This window comes from Lontra canadensis, unplaced genomic scaffold, assembly GCF_010015895.1.
Source record: "Lontra canadensis isolate GAN:19392208 unplaced genomic scaffold, GSC_riverotter_1.0 scaffold47, whole genome shotgun sequence".
NCBI lineage: Eukaryota > Metazoa > Chordata > Mammalia > Carnivora > Mustelidae > Lontra > Lontra canadensis.
In genome coordinates, this window is record NW_022631041.1 from 10,340,072 (window position 1) to 10,356,862 (window position 16,791).

Below are 16,791 nucleotides of genomic sequence, written 5' to 3' on the forward strand. Positions count from 1 at the left end.
AAGGGGAGCAAGTGGTGACACAGGGAGGAGCCCCCGCCAAGGTGTCAGAGGGAAGATTACTTGGGGACAAGTGGCACTGGGTGCAGGTGGGAATCCATTTGCGGGCATCATGACAGAGTCCTCCTTGCAACAGATCTCTGGCCACCGGCAGGGCATGCTGGGAGCAAACCCAGCTCCGAGCACTTTTCCAACAACAGTGGGGAGGCTGTGCCCTGCTGGGTGGCACCCCGGGCCTGCCCCAGGGACCCTACCTGGCAGACGTGGCTAGCAGTGAAGTGCCAGGACGGGAGAGAGCCACGGTCAAGGCTGCCTTCATTCCCGTGACCTGGGTGACAAGGCTCGGTACACTCTCGTGTGCTTATACTCATCCTGCCAGTAATGGCTCCAAAACATGGGCCTGCTGCTGGGACCCGGGGGAGGAGGCAGAGAGAGTTTCCAGGCGAGAGAGATGGATGAGCACAAGCATAGCACCACCTAATGGTAGAGTGCTGGCAGCTCCTGGAGCGTGACCTCTTCTCAAAATTATCAGAGGTTCTTTGAAGTGCGGAATCCTAACCTTAGCCGAGACAAACTAGTATATCAAACGCTCTGCAGGTAGGCCCAGGAATTCGCGTTATCAACAGGTGCCCTAAGTGATTGCTCTTCCCACTGCATTGAGAGAGTCATTCAAAGGTTTTGAACCTGGGGAGGGGCATGGATGAATGTGCATTTCAGCTCAGTTACTGGGGCCGTGGAGAATGTGTTCAGGGAGAAGCCTGGGCAGGAAGAGAGATACTAACCAGCCCTAGAGGTGCTGCACAGGGGCTGGGGTGTGGAGCAGGTCAGAGAAGACAGATGAGGAAACCGGAGCAGAGCCCGGCGATTGAGTGGACCTGGAGTCAGGTGAGAGAGGGGTCAGGAGTGACTCTGAGGTCTGGATGTCGTGAGTGGCCCTCCCTGTGAGCCCACGGGGCCCCTTCGCATTCAGAAGGTGAAAATCATTCATCACAGTCCATCCTGTGAAACGTTCGGGAACAAATCAATAAAAGATGATTTCCCTGTAAGACCAAAGTGGAAAATGAACTCCCCCCACCGCCACACACACACATACACAAAAAACCCTACAGCGTCTAAGGTATGCTTTTTCAAATAGTACAGTTTTGAATAAATTTCAATAAAATTGATCTAGGTTTTTTGGTACTTTTGACAATTAAAAGGATTCCCTTAGTTATTTGGTATGCTCATTTATAGAGAATGCCTCATTTCCCTATTAACATGAGACTGTGACCATCCTAGAACAAAGCTTTTAATCTTTCATTAGGATTAAAGTTATTTAAAGCAAACTTATCTTGGAAGCACTGCATGGAAAGAAAAAATGAGGTTGCATAATCATTTAAATATATATATATATATATATACTAATATCCGTACTAAGAGAACTCCAGTGTAAAAAGGTGACAGCAACCATCGGCGCAGGGAGAACCCGAGTGGTCCTAGGGAATCAGTGACACCTGTCAGAGCGGGACACTCTGAGCAGGAATGTTGACACCTGTCCCACTAAAGGCCATTCACTGAAGGGTCCAGGAACAAGAGTGGGCAGTGTGAGTGGCCAGAAGCGATTTCCTGAGGTCCCTCATCCTTGAGCTTCTGGGAAGTGTCACTGATCACTGTGGCAAAGCGGCAGGCAGCTCCAGGCATGGGTCTCCAAGGCTCACTTTCTGCTTCCTTTTGACCTTACGCCTGAGTCATCTTTTTTTTTTTTTTCTCTGAGTCATCTTTTATTTATGTCCTCCCTTAGCATTTCCATAGGATGGTTGAGGTCAACACCATTCATCAACCTCTAGCAGTCTCAGTTGGAACTCTGAGATCCCTCAGGACGTGCGGTGATCGAAGAAAAGAAAAATTGCTAATGGCACTTCTTAAACTAGGAATTTATGTCTTCCCATAAAGTGACCTTGTAGGCTCTTTGTGTATTCCAATAGGGAAATGACCCTCCAAGTTCCCTGCACCTCCTCAGTCCTCCCTGCTCGCACCCCCCACCAGCCAGCTGATGTCTTCTGCCCACTCCTGCAAGCTCCAGGCCAAGATCACTGTGTGTCTTGACTTTATCCTTCTGCTGTTCGTTCATTTACTAGCTAAATATTTACCGCACCCCTGCTTTTTCCAGGTAGGGCGCTAAGTTTAGCTGGAGATACTGTGGACAGTCTGTGCTCTTACGGACTTCCCACCTGAACAAATAATGACACAGTTGTGATGCAGGGGAAACTGAGCTCTGGAGAAGCACTGGGGGTCTCTGGGCGGCTCTGTTGCCCACCCAACTCTCGTTAAGGCGGGTCTCTGGGGCAGGATTTGGGGGGGGAGCAGGGACTGTGTATTGGACACTTCTCTCGACACCCCCTAACTCCTCCCAATTTACTCAAGCCCTTTGGTGTGAAATCTCCACCTCAATAGAGAGGTCTCTGCCTCTGATCACCCCCCTCCCCACCCCACCCCCTCACTGGCTTGAGATCCCTGTGCTCTGGTGCTCACCCAGCTCCTGGCTCCCTCCCTCAGATGGGGACCCTCTGGTGTCACTAAGGCTTAGGTCCCTGAGGTATTATCTGCCAGAGATCACGAGGACTGTGAGGGAGAAAAGGGAAGTCAGAGGGTTCTTCAGCAAAGCCCAGTCATCCACCCACACAAGCCTCAATTTGTTCTATGACATGCGAATCTCCTTTTCTCTGAAGACAAAAGTAAAATACATACATTATAAGAAAAGTGACATTTATATAATTTTTACTTAACCTGCTTTACATAAAACAACATTTATAATAAAAGTGACATTTCAGAAATGAATCAAGTTGAAGTTCAATGGATTCCCACCTTTTACATCTACTGCCAGAAATAACCACTTTTAACAGTTTGGTATTTATTCTCCTAGATAAGTTTCTGTTAATACAAATATATACATATTATCTTCATACTGTCCTACATCTTCATATCATCTCTGTGATCAGTTTTTTTCACCCGAATATTCATGACGGACACTTCCAGGACAGTACATGTCAATCCTCATTCCCCTTCCCAAGTGTCCAGTATTTGACGGTAGGAATGTACCATAACTTCTCATTGACTCAGTTCTCCATTAATGAACATTTAAGTTCTGTCATATTTTGTGGTAATAATCTCGTAGTAATGAATATCCCTCTAGAGATGGTCCTCAACTTGAGATGGGTCAACTTAACAATTTTTTTACTTTAAGGTGATGTAAAAGTGATGTACGCTCAGTAGAAACTGTACTTGGAATTTTGAATTTGGCTCTCTTCCCCAGCGAGCGATAGGCAGGAGGCGGCTCTCTCGTGACGCGGGCAGGGGGGCGAGCCACAGCTCCCCGTCCGCTATGCCGTCGGGAAGGTCAAGAGCGTGTATACCTCCAACCATGCTGCACACATGCAACCGTTCTTTCTCACTTTAAGTACAGTCCTCGATCAATTACATGAGATCCTTAACACTTGACTATAACGAAATGGTTTTTCCCAGGCCCATGTCCGCATCCTGAGCACATTTAAAGTAGGCTAAGCTAACCTGCGATGTTCCATAGGTTAGATGTATTCAATGCATTTTTAACTCAACATATTTTCAACTTTCAAAGGGTTTGTCGGGAGGTAACTTGTCATAAGCTGAGGAAGGTCTGTATACTCCCCTATGTCAAATTCTTCTTAGAAAGATATCTTAGGTCTAGTATCACTCATTTTTTATTGGATTTTCATACACAATAAAGTGTTCTTCCTCACCCCTTGCTTAACCGGCGGCTGGATGGACTGATGGATTCATTTGCTCCTAGTGTATTTCTCCCTGGGAGCTGTGTATCCCTGCTTCCCACAGGAGACCCCAGCACTTAGCTAGAGTGTTTGTTGCTAAATCTGTTGATCCCAGTTGAATTTGTTATTGTAATTGTGTAACTTATTTAATTGATATATAAGCCAAAGAACTATGAGAGGGAAAAGAAGATTTGTTTAAAAAAAAAAAAAAAACACATTTTTCTGATTTCCAACTTGAACTAAAAAAATTTTTAATAACTAACAACCTACCCCGATCATATCAGACACAGGGTGTCAGCTGACTCATAACTTTCATCAACCATGTGACCATGATCTTGAGTTATGTCCTCTCTTGACCTGCCTTGCCAGTATTGTCTCCGGAAAAAACATCCCATAGCTGCTTGGTTTATTTGTAAATTGGGTCATCATTACTCCTTAGAAAGACTTAAGAGCCAGGCGTGACTTTTCTAAGGATCCAATACAACCCATCTCATAAAAGTTCCTGTTTAGTGGTTCTGTTCACCTGCCAAGCCCTTGTAAGCTCTTATAATGCTAACAGAGACACGATCTTCAACCTCACAGAGGAGAAATAGAAAATCTGGCAATCTCAAGTGTTGCCTTTGAAAGTGAGAGAGTTGTACGTAACAAAGATCCCGTCACTCTCTAACCTAATAGGACATTAGAAATGATTTTACATCTCCAAAATTGACAAAATCCTTCATGTGAGTGCTGTAGGTACTTACTATTATTATTTGTTGGATGTATGGATACACAGGGAAACATATTTCTATAGGGTTGGCTGTACAGTGATCTCTGATTAAGTCAGAATGAATTAAGAATTAAGCCACGCAGCATTCACTCAAGAATTTTTTTTCTTTTTTTTTAAAGATTTTTTTTTATTTATTTGACAGACAGATCACAAGTAGGCAGAGAGGCAGGCAGAGAGAAACAGGAGGAGGCAGGCTCCCCGCTGAGCAGAGAGCCCAATGCGGGACTCGATCCCAGGACCCTGAGATCATGACCCGAGCCGAAGGCAGAGGCTTTAACCACCGAGCCACCCAGGCGCCCCAAGAAATATTTTTTAAGTACCGACTGTCTCCCAGTGGGCTGGTGACTTCTGGGATACAGTGGGTAGTGGGTACCCTGGGGAGAAGTGCTGTCAAGATGCTTGTCATCTAGCTAAAGGCTTCGGGCCCCTGGGAAATGCACAAATGCAATATACTCAACAGAGCAAGCACTCCTGGAAATGCTCAGCCCAAGTGTACACCTGGCCAGTAGAACAGGAAGCAAAAAGGCAACAGGAAAGTTTTCCCACGAGATCTGTGAATTCTCTTAAGGCTTGCCCATTATTCAAAGTATCCATCTCACTTACCCTGTATGGCACTTGACCAAGCCCGACCTCTCACTGCTGTGTTTTCTCTCCTAGGATATCAATGAGTGCATTCTTGAGAACTATCCTGAGTGTTCCAATCCCAGATTATTTTACATCATTCCATATTTTTGTGGACAGCATCCCAGATGCAGGTAAAGACTTAACATACCGCAGACTCGGGGCATGCTAGGGTGGGGAACGAAGGCAGGAAAGCCACCAGCTGGCACCGTGTAGGAGTCTCTTGCACACCTAGTGTCTTGGCCTTCTGGAATTCAGTTCACATTTACTGTTAATCTTTGAAGATTGTATTTGAGACTCTGAATGGCCTCTAAATGATGAAATTAACAGATCAAGGTCTGACAGAGGCCTTGGGACCACCCCATAAAGTTGTGTAATGAAATCCTAGCTGTCACTGCTCAACCCATGAGATAGTAAAGACCAGGTGTCAGCACCCAGCCTGTCCCTCCGCAGTGTCTTCACTCCATCACCAGCTGCTTTTGCCCACGTGCCCTAAGTGGGTCTGATACATGGGGTGCTCACTGCCAAAAGTCAGTAGTGTCTCTCTCAGGAGACATACTTAATAGGAAAAGGACTTTCTAGTGATTGCCCCTCAGGCTTACTTGGATGCAAGACGTTCTGTAGAATATGACTGACTCAGATAGTAAGGCATTCAGAGTGTGGTCTTCCCACCTCCTACACCAGCATCCCGGGGGCTCTCGCCAGGCTCCCCCACCTCACCTTGGTCTCTCAGGTGGGGCACAGATGACTCTGGAGAGTCTGGTCGAGCTACAGTTTAAATCCATTGTATCAGACAAACAGGTAGCCTTGAGAAGAAATGGCAGTAATGCACAATGAACGTTATCTTCATGTGGGGGAAAATAAACCCTCTGCCAGAAGTGACATTTTGCCCCCGAAGGGAACATTGATGAGAAGGTCAGTGTGTTCCTGAAAAGAACAAGAGAAGAAACCGTTTCTGAAGGGCAGCTCACCCCTTGTCCTTTCTGCTCACACTCTGATCACTGCTTAATTACCATGGGCGTTGTTGTTATTGTTGCTTCGCTGAGTTTACTGTAACACCGGACTTTGTTTACTGTCCGGATTCTGGAACTCAAAGTGTCGGTTTTCTGCTTTATCATGAACTTCCTGAGTTCAGGAGGCCTCCCTGCTCCAACCCTCACCCCTGTATAAATGCCTCCTGGTTCACGGTCAGTGCTTCAGACACTGGGAAGACCTGGGGCCAGATGACTCACTTTCTGTCACAGTGAAGATATTTATTCTGAGAAACATGATTCTAGCTCCCTCAAGTATTTTCTTAAATTATAGATTTCCTAATCTTAGTACGCAAGATGCCGTATCGTGGTACACACATGATGATTTTCAAAACTCTTTCAAAACATCCCCTTGTTCCACCTGGACCATTACTCGAGCTGGGTGGGTAAACGCTGCTACTACACTTTTTCAGCAGAGAACCCTGGCTTGCCCACATTCCCCTGGATGCTGGTTGCCGGGTAGTCCTGGAGCCCAGCTCCTGTGACTCCTGTCCTTTCCCACTCACATAAATGCTGTTAGTTCGGAGCTCTGCCTTGCAAATGAGATTAGGCTATTCTCCTTCAGTAATTAAAAAAAAAAAAAAAAATTTTTTTGGTCTTTAAACTCTTTAAAAAATAATAAGATTAAAAAAAAAGAATATGATGATGAGCAGACATGACCTGAAACCTATTTTGATTTCGATAGAAATAGAACATCAGTAAGTTTCATGATTTCAAAACCTCTCACTTTAGTGGTGTGCTTCTTCTATTAAAAAGCCATTCTAATCACCCCTTGGTTAGCGTTTATAGGACCTAACTGCCTGTGTCTGTATCCTCTTTCTAACAAATATTTCGGCTGGGCCCCCTGGGGCCCTGGATGAGGTAGTGCTGACCCGTGAACGTGGCAGAGGTTAGAAGGTGGGCGAGGCTAGTGAGAGAGGGAAGGCCCCTGGAGGTGACCCCATCAGGCCTGGTCCTTGAAGGAAAAGGGATTTGGACTCAGTCACATGGCAGTGGTGGGTAAAAGAGGTACATCTTCAGCCTGTTGTTGCCATATTTTGAAACAGAATCTCTAATTGAAAAATCATTTTTTATATCCATCAAGAGAGCCTGGCGAGTGGGCCCTTGAAAGAGCAAAACTGAACGTGAATGAAAACTTCCTGCTTGTGGGAATTCTCGAAGAGCTGGAAGACGTGCTGCTTTTACTGGAAAGATTTTTACCTCATTACTTCAAAGGTGTGCTCAGTATCTACAAAGACCCAGGTAACAAACTCCCTTTGTAGCAGGCTCTTTGGCGTTTTGAAGGTTACTCACCTTGAACGGGACTTGGGCCAGTAAAGGAGTGAAATCTGTTCGGGAAGAGAGGTTGCCCTTGCCTTGCAGAGGAAGGGTAGAATCACAAGCTATAGATGCCAAAACCTGGAGCTTCACATCCCAGCCTCAACTTGCCCTGTGTGAGAGGCCTGATGGTTCTACTTCTCCCTTTGGAAAGTGCAACTGGCGACATTTGTATTATCTTGTCCTGAGCGTGGGGCCGGAGTGCACGTGAATGGACGTGTGCGTGCTGGAGTCCACTGATGGAACTGGGAATGTGAAGGAACTACCACTGAACTACCGTTTCTGGGCCCTACTTCCACTTGACCAAACACTCCGGCGTATAAAATTCTGGCAATTAGAGGGGAAAATTGAAAATGCAGTTATGATTTCACCTAACAAATGGAATGGTTTCCAAATAGAAACAAGAAATGGAACGCATAGGATCACTAAATATAATTACTTTCAGAAATCCATCATTTCTTTTTCTCATTATTGCTTTATCCTGAAAGGCAAACGACATTGTTACTTACCTCTTCTCCTTAATCTACCACAGCCTACACAAGGCTTGCCTGCTTATTCTCTGGTCTGTTTGCAGTTCTGTCTTGTCATCCTCAACTGGGAGGCAGCCCTGTGCTTTGTAGACCTGAGGAACCGCGGAAATGTCCCCCGAATGCTGCCTCCTGGTCCTCCGGGCTGCAACCTCACGCCACACTTGTGTCATGGGCACGTACCGATGTCCCTGTGAACTGAGCTTGGCCCGGAGCAGCCCCAGATCCTCTTACATAAGGGGGCCAGGCCCCCACCAGGGGTTTGCAAGAGGAACATGGCTGGTGGGTGGGTGCTGCCCCAGTCTCGCAGCTCTCTCATTCAGAGATAAATTCTGACATGCCTGCATGTGGGAACATTGACCGTGAAGCTTCACATGTGCCCTGCAGGTGTATCTCCTCAACAGGAAAGGGGGTGTGAATCACTAAAAGCGGAATAAACCCTAGTCACTTTTTTACACCAGGCCTTCCTGTGCCCCTTCAACAATGGGCAATTTAAAGGATTGCTGTGACCTGTTTTTAGCTCTGGAAGATAACATAAACTTGAGTCCCAAGTGCAAGGTGGGGTCTTCCTCGAACTTAGACTTTTTTGAAGAAAAGGTTGAGATCATTCATCGTTATTTCCATTGTTTGGCTTTATCTTATTGTAGAGCATATGTGTGTGCACGTGTGTGTGTGCCTGTGTGTGTGATAGGCGGTATGAGAAGAAAGTGAGCCAAGTCCTGGAGACACCTAGTTGTCAAAAAGATGAACGCCCTCTTGTCCCCACGTTCAGGAAATATTTTGGTGAGTTGATATCACACACATCATCTGTCCTCAGACCAGGAAATGCTGTCACTTGTGGGGGCCACAGCCCAGCCTGTGGAAAGTCGGCCTCTGGGGCATGAGCGCAAGAACTTAGATGGGGGTAGTTTTATCTTTGTTTTCCTTAAATACAAATAAATCGGAAATCAAAACTTAGCCCGAGGAACTCATTTACCTGCTGTTGTCATTTTGACTTCTCAACTGTTTTCTCCATTTAGATACGTGACTTCTCAGAAATGGGGCCTAGTGCCAGAGTCTATAAGCATGTTAACTAAAGTAGAACGTATTTCTAAAAACTGAGTTACTATTAGCTCTTTTGATGTTAGCCGCCATCTTTCCACCTATAATTTAAAGATTTTTGTCCTTCTGAGTTTGGCATAGCGGTCTGTTAAGTCCTCTGAGCCTTGCTGCCTTGGAGAGTGAGGATAAGGGTTGTCTTGCTCTCCTGTGCGGTGGGGTGAAAGGTTTCCACAAGGCCAGACTGGACACATGACCAGTTCACAAAGTCCAATGGTATCAGTGGTTCAAATAGTGAAATATGCCTACACTGCCCACAACGCCCTCCCTCCACGTACACCCGCCCCCCTTGGCTGTCCCTTACCACCACTCCCACCCGACAGTGAAGTCACAAAGGGGGTCATTCACGGGCAGGGAGGGAGTCTCCAGATCTCTAGGCCAGAGTTCTTTGTGGTCTCCTGGGCATCTTCTGGAGAGATTGTTCTGCAGTGATATTGACGACCAAGCAGTCCCACAGTTGCTCTGTCTCAAGGAATGTCAAGTCTAAATTCTCGAAGCCGAAGCTACCGTCCTCTTTTCACATGGCTAGCACGTTGGGATCAGCCAGCTTAAAGGAAGAGTGGCAGCAAGTCCCTTGAGAGATTTCATACCAGAGCCACCCCATCAGCCAGTTTAGTCAAAATTCTCGGATTATGGCCTACTAAAATCATGGCTCTGGCCCTCGACTGAAGAATTTTGTCACTGAATAGCTTAGAGAGCAGAGGGAAGAAAAACTGAAAATCTTAGACACAGAGGGATCTAGTGATTCTGAAATCACTGTAGATTAACCAACCGTAGAGCTGGATTGAAATGCAGACCCTTCCCCGGACCATTTTTTGGTGCTTGTCTTGTTACTTGAAAAAATGTAAATGTGCCAATTTTTAGTAATCCCCCTCCAGCAATACAAAACGTATTTAGACCCATCTCATTACTGAAGAGAACACACGAGCTGCAGTGACTGTTTGGGGAACTAGTAAAAATAGTCATGTCTAGTAGTCAGATGGGTTGTCACTTATATTCCTTAATTCCTTCCAGATGGTCCGGCTTGTTTCAGTAACCCACCGTATAAGGAAGTCAATAACTTCCCTACATAATAATTTGACTCTTTGCCCTACCTTGTTCATTGCCATTGCTGACAAGTAGATTTGTCCACTACCAAGAATATTTGAGAAGCTTCATTGTTAGTAATTTTCAAAATATATTTTTATTAATATTTGCATGCTGTGGAGACTCATTTAGCATACCTCAGAAGAAATTTGTACTAGTAAGTACTCAAGAAGATAATAAAAAAAATGAGTTTTAGCCTGTGACTAACCCAAGAGAACATGCTCAGATGGTTCTCACCAGCCCAGGGGGTAGTTGCTGATGTGGAGGCAAGTACCCTGGGGAGAGCACCCAGTAAATGCCACCCAGCCTTCGTTTGTGTTTGAGTTAGGGAGAACCAAGCCCCAGACTGATGTACCTGGTAAGAGCCGCCGACCTCGCTTGTTCAACCTACACAGTCTGATCTGTTGATTAATTAATCTTGATTATATTTCTCATTACTTACCTTTTCAAAATGAGAAACTGGAGCTGGCCCAGAGAAGTGGAGAGGCTGATCCAGAGTCACCCACCAAAATGTGGAAAGTAAGGGACGGAATTCACCTGTTCGTGAACCATGAGTATTGTGTTCGTGAACGCCTTTCCTCCTTCGCTCTTAAAAACTGACACGTGAGCCACCAGCATTTTTCTTAGTCATAATTTCTGTAGGAACTAAAATCACCGTGGTGTTAGAAACCAAAATAAATAAGCGAATTAATTAAAGACAGAACATGTGGGTATCTCTGATAGGAACTATCCTTAAATGAACGTCCCTTGGCTTGGCAAATTACCGAGCTGATATGGTTCAATAGCGCCACCTAGCAACCAGATATTGGAACTGTATGATCTAACGTTAACCCCCATTACCTTTCTCCTGCCTGGATGTAGACTTCAAAGCTTATGTGTCCAGTTCTTTTCCCTTGTATTTTAAATACTTTCCATTACTAGCATTACATTAGTATTCATTTTCAACTTTTTTTCCATTACAGATGCAAACATTGGCACCACAATAAAAAAATTACTAGACTTTTGTGGGCTGCCTTGAGATTCTCGCCACTAACAATTACAAAGGAAAAATGTGTAATACCAAACAAATGATTTACATACTAAATCTGCAGAGTTCATTCATAAACTGGATGCCTTTTTTTAAGTTCTTATTTAAATATTTTTACAACAAATGATAGAGTACAAATGTAAGTATCTTTTTTTTACTATGCATAAACGCTATTTAGACCTCTCAATAGGAGTACAGTAATATACTCTGAGTCCATATGCATTGCAGTATTTAAATCTGAGGACATTTACATAGAAAATAATAGCGAATGTGTAGAGGAGAAAATTTAATATGGTATGTTACAGGAAAAATTCAAGTTTTCATTCATCTCTCAATAAAAGTACCAGATTGAGTTAAAACAAATACTAAGTGAGTAATGGTTGGCCTATGTATCATAAAGAACAGCCATTCTTTTAGGAAAGAATGCTGAGTTGAGAGTTAAAGGAGCCTCTAATCCTCTTTCTGTCATCGTCTGCACTTGTGATTCAGGGTAAATGCATATTTGGTGGCTGATCTCTAAAGACTGCATTATTATGATACTAAAGCATCAAACAGAATATTTTAAGGCCTCATGTTTTACCTTTTGTTGGTTAGCACAATCATAGGGTACTTCCCCTCCTAAAAAAAACAGCAGTCCTTGCACAGCCTCCATTGCCTTGATAATTTCCCAGTTTACTTATGGTAGCGATCGCCACCTAGAGGGCATGACAGTATCTTACATGGAGGGTTACTGGTTCAGAATCCTGTCTTGCCTATAGCTAGCAATATTGAAGTGACCAACTCAAACTCTCTGGTCACGGTGTTCATTCCTTTCTTTCCGTACCATATGCATTTCTGTCAAGAAGACGGGATATCATAATGATTAGAGCACAGAATCTGGAGTAGACAGCCTGGGTGCCAGGTATAATCCTTCTAAGCCTCGGCCTCCCCATCCGCATAAAATGCATGAACAATACAATCTACTTCTCAGGGTTGTCAAGAGACACAGCTGATCAAATCCATATAAAGTCCTAAGCCTAGAGCTTCACATATGATAAGAGTTCAATAATTAGCTATTAGCTTGCCAACCACATCACATGAGAAAGATGGAGCCTGTGTCTGTGAGAAACAGGACATCAGGCTGTCTTCATAATTTCTACACTTTAAAAGGGAAAGAGAATATTGGATGAGCCTTGACTAATTTTGACAGTTACAGCTGACCTGTAAAATGGGCTGTCTTTAGGATATAGTTTTTCTGACTTAGGAGGAGGGGAACAATTATATTCTGGCTAATACCTTATTCCTGGAACAATTAGAGAGAATAAATGTATTGGAAATATTACTACGGTGACACCTTCAGAAGCTGAAAACACACATCACCCAAGTCATTGAGGACTTTTTTAAAAAATTATCCGTTTTCATGCCTGAACTCTTGCCTGAATTATCATGGAATTCAGATTTCAACTTTAAGTGAAAGCATCTGTTGAGATATGATTGGGGCAATTCCCATTAATTTGTGCTGAATGTTGAATTTTTCAGACATTTTTTCATATATCATGAAAATATATCATCATATATCATGAAAATATATCATCATATATCATATATGATGATATTTAGTAGATATAGGATGAGTGTCTAGAGATTTATTCTAACTAACTTTATTCTAACTAAGTCCCTAAGATTCAGTTCTTGAAAAACCTTTAGTTCCTTTCCTAGATGCAAAATTCACTTCGGGATGCTCTTTATAAACTTTGTCCAGCAGGTGGCAGTGTCTCCACTTTCTCTAAGACTTGCCTGTAGTTTCCTGATAGTTTGCCTCTGCAGACAGGAGTTTACACAATGCCTGAACACAGATGTATAATTGTGCCCAATTTGGGGACTAGAAACAGGATCCCAAATATCAAAAGGATTCCAAGTACAATTGACTGCAGTAGTCCAAACTACATTATAGGAGAGCCATTGAGGTGGGGGTAGGAGGGAGTTTTACAATCAAATACGTTTATGTGGGTTAAAATATATATATGTACTGTAAACTCTGGTTTTGTAAAAATAATCCATCATTCTGCAATGTCTGGATTAAACAGATGCTGTCTTTCATCCTTAATTCCCACTGTTATTTCCCACTTCCTGTTGCTTTTGTGCTACAGCAAAATTCAAAAACATTCTGGAACCTCATAGACATTCAAGTTATGGCTAGGAGGAATTCGGACTATCCATTTACAGAGACCGATGAAGTTGTTTAAAGAACTCAACTGTCATTTATAAAAATAGGACTCCGCTTGCTATTGGTTCATCCGCCGTCGGTATTCTCCATGAAGATTTGTTTGTTCACCAGCCACGTCCTGGGTTCAGATACTAATCATGTTGGCACTAGATTGTGTGTGTGTGTGTGTGTGTGTGTGTGTGCATTTGAGTTCAAATAACTAGACTCCTTATTATAGCTCAGTCATCTCAGAGTGAATAGCCTTGGGTCAGAAAAGCAGTAACTGTTCCTAAAGAATCGTAAGTTACATAGCAATTTACAGTTTCCAAAGCATTTCCATAAGACAGCTCATGGATTCTTCACGAATCCTCTGAAGTTGAGGAAGACAAAGTCTTTGTCTCGTTTTCGAAATCAAGGAAGCTGAGATTCAAGGAAACTGAGCCACCACCCCACAGTGACCTAAATCCTAAGTGACCACAGACATTCGACCTTCTGTCCCTGGAACCACCACTGACACAGAAACCTGTGACTTCCTGAAGATTTCTCATATTTAATCACTAGCTCAGAAGTTAGCGGGTTTTAGGCATAGGTATTGCAGTTGAAGGTAAGAGCTTAAGAAGTATGTATACGTCTGACCCATTTCAACTATAATTGCTCATTTTATTGGAAATAATAATGACCTTGAATTCTGTATTTTTTTAAGATTTTATTTATTATTTGACAGGGAGAGAGAAAGATCACAAGTAGGCAGAGAGGCAGCCACAGAGAGGGAGAAGCAGGCTCCCTGCTGAGCCTGAATGACCTGAGCTGAAGGCAGAAGCTTAACCCACTGAGCCACCCAGGCATCCAAATTCCATATTTTTAAATGTGGTTTTCACTTGCCAATTAATTTGCTCGTGCCTGGGTACCATCCCTCTTCTCGGAGAAAGCATCTTCAATTTTATAATTTTAGAATAACAGGGAAATAGGACTTAAGTCACATGGCTTATCTAGTAATAACTTTCCAAAAATAGTTCTCTCCTGTGAAAAGTAGCATTTAAATAGCAGTTATAAACTGAAAATACCAGAAGACTTCAGCAAACATATTCAGCAAATGTTGGAGTGTCTGCAGGACGCCAGTCACGGGGGAGGGTGCTATAAAGATGAAGAAAGCCTGAGAGCCATCACAGGCTGGGGAGCACTTCCTAGGAAAGATATTCGTGCCAGGCCTGGAAGGGTACACAGGTTTTCATCAGACAGACATGGAGGGAGGTGTCCTAGGCAGGAAAGTAAAATGAGTATAGGCATGGAGGGGTGAAGGCCCAGAAGCACCTGGAATGTGGGAGACACAGGGGCGGTCTAGCCCACATTGGCCTTTGCCTACTGACCCTGCCTCTTGGAGCTGGGGGCCCCTCCATTCCTTATAGCTCAGTCACCCTGCTACTGCTGAGACAGTCCTGCCCAAGGCAGGAAGAGTATCAGCAGCTTCCACGCTCCATGTGGTACAACCTGGAACTGAGTCACTCACCAATCTCAGAACCCGTGGCCAAGCCACAGTTGCCAGAGGGCCATGTGTCAACCTCCCGCTCCCATCCCCAGTTTCCCTGTCCTCTGCCAAACCTGACCACCACCCAAGGATCCCTCACTTCTTAGCAGTGCATTAGGAGACTGCCCGGTCCCCAGGTTCCTAGCACTAGGGTTCTTCCTCACTGTCTCCCCACCTCCCAATCTAACACGCAGCCTAGGGGGACAGCCGTTGACTACATGCCTGGTGCTGTCCCAGGGTCTCCCACCACACATCTACAGACACCAACCGCTACCCTGCCTGATCTCCCAGATTCAGCCCTTTGCCCACCGGCACAGGCTCCCCCTCTGTTCCCACTTACTCCCTGACCTGGGTGTGAGCTGGCTATGGCCCCAGCACTACCTCTCGTCTTCATGGCTTCCCTGACTGGAAGCCCCTGGGATCATCCTTCCAGAACCATCTCCCTCAGCCCCTGACTCCCACACCACACACCCTGAGAATTCGATCTCCTCTGAGTCCCGGCCTCATTATCTGGAGAACCCCAGATGCCCCCCCCCACAGTGTGGTCAGGCATGGGGGTGTGCAGTTTTCTCTCTCATGATTCATTTCCCCAAACAAAAAGATGGCTAACAATATCTGCGTGTGGGGTGAAGGTACTGGCATTCTTCTGTGTTTAGAGGTGAACAACTTCTACTTCAGAATTTAATCACTTCTACTTTGAGCAGTTTTCAGTTGAGCTGACAGGAATATGCTTTACATTGAGTAAGAGCATTACTAAGGCGGGGGGGAGGATTAGTCACTACACATTTCAATTTTTTTGACTTTCCTGATAACTCCACAAAGCTGAAATGCTTCTACAGCTGAGCAAAGAAGATTAAAGAAAGACCTGACCCCCCCTGGGGTTCATAATTGATCTTCATAAAAGACCCTGGGATCTAACTGATCTTCCATGCCCAGACTGCCAAGCCCCCTGCCCAAACCACGGATTCACGTGGTGATGCACAGAGGCCCAGACAGAGAACTTCAGAACTGTCTTTGTACCCTTGGCTCATGGCCTAGCCTCTCTGACATTCTTTGCTTATAAAATGTACCCCCAGCTGGGGCGAAGTACAATCCTTACCCACTTTGCATGACTCAACATTTTACAGTGGAAGTTTCTATTTTTGTTCAGCTAAGTCTTTGTCTGAGAAAAATACCATCTCCTGCTCTGTATTCTTTTTAACACTTCACACATTTTTATCAACATAGAGTGCTCTAGCTTTTCACAACTTGCAAATAGTGTTGAACTGTGAAAGAATACAGTAAAATTTGGTTATATTATTTGGTTATATTAAGCACATTTATTTTATTGTCCACAAATGCAGGGAGAAACCCAGCATAATTCCCCACTGATAAAAATAGGAAAGTTTTGCTTGTCAAGTGGAAGTTTCAGATACTCTGGAAAGTCTTAGCTCCCGGTTTTCATCATGTGCTCCTAGGGACTTCTGCTGTATTGTCACCGCCAGACACTGGTGGAGCTGTTTTTCAAAACATGTGTTCCTAGAATTTTACTTCCTTGTTTTTGAGCTATATTTATTAAAGGAATATCTGTATAGAATTAAAAAATCCAATAGTACAAAATAGATGTGCAATGAAAAGCAGCAGCTTCCTATTCCAACCCTCCTCATTACAGATTTTTCCAGAAGCAAATGCTCTGAGCATTAGCCATTTCTTCTGATCATCACCACACTACTTATAACTAGTATGCACAGGCTGCTATTCCTTGATTGATTTCTTCGAGACATTATGTAGTTTTCTTATTCCACCACCCTTACCTCTACTTCCTCCTCTGTCTCCCATCCTCCTAA

At 44.2% G+C, this 16,791-nt stretch overlaps 1 protein-coding gene across 1 annotated transcript in view; it reads left to right on the forward strand.

The window, feature by feature from the left end:
* Positions 1-16,791, forward strand: part of UST (uronyl 2-sulfotransferase) — a 288,349-nt gene that overhangs the window by 229,900 nt on the left and 41,658 nt on the right. Inside the window, exons 6-7 of the mRNA XM_032873149.1 lie at positions 5,206-5,303; positions 7,285-7,442. Coding sequence (XP_032729040.1) covers positions 5,206-5,303; positions 7,285-7,442 — 256 coding nt within the window. The remainder of the gene's footprint in view (positions 1-5,205; positions 5,304-7,284; positions 7,443-16,791) is intronic.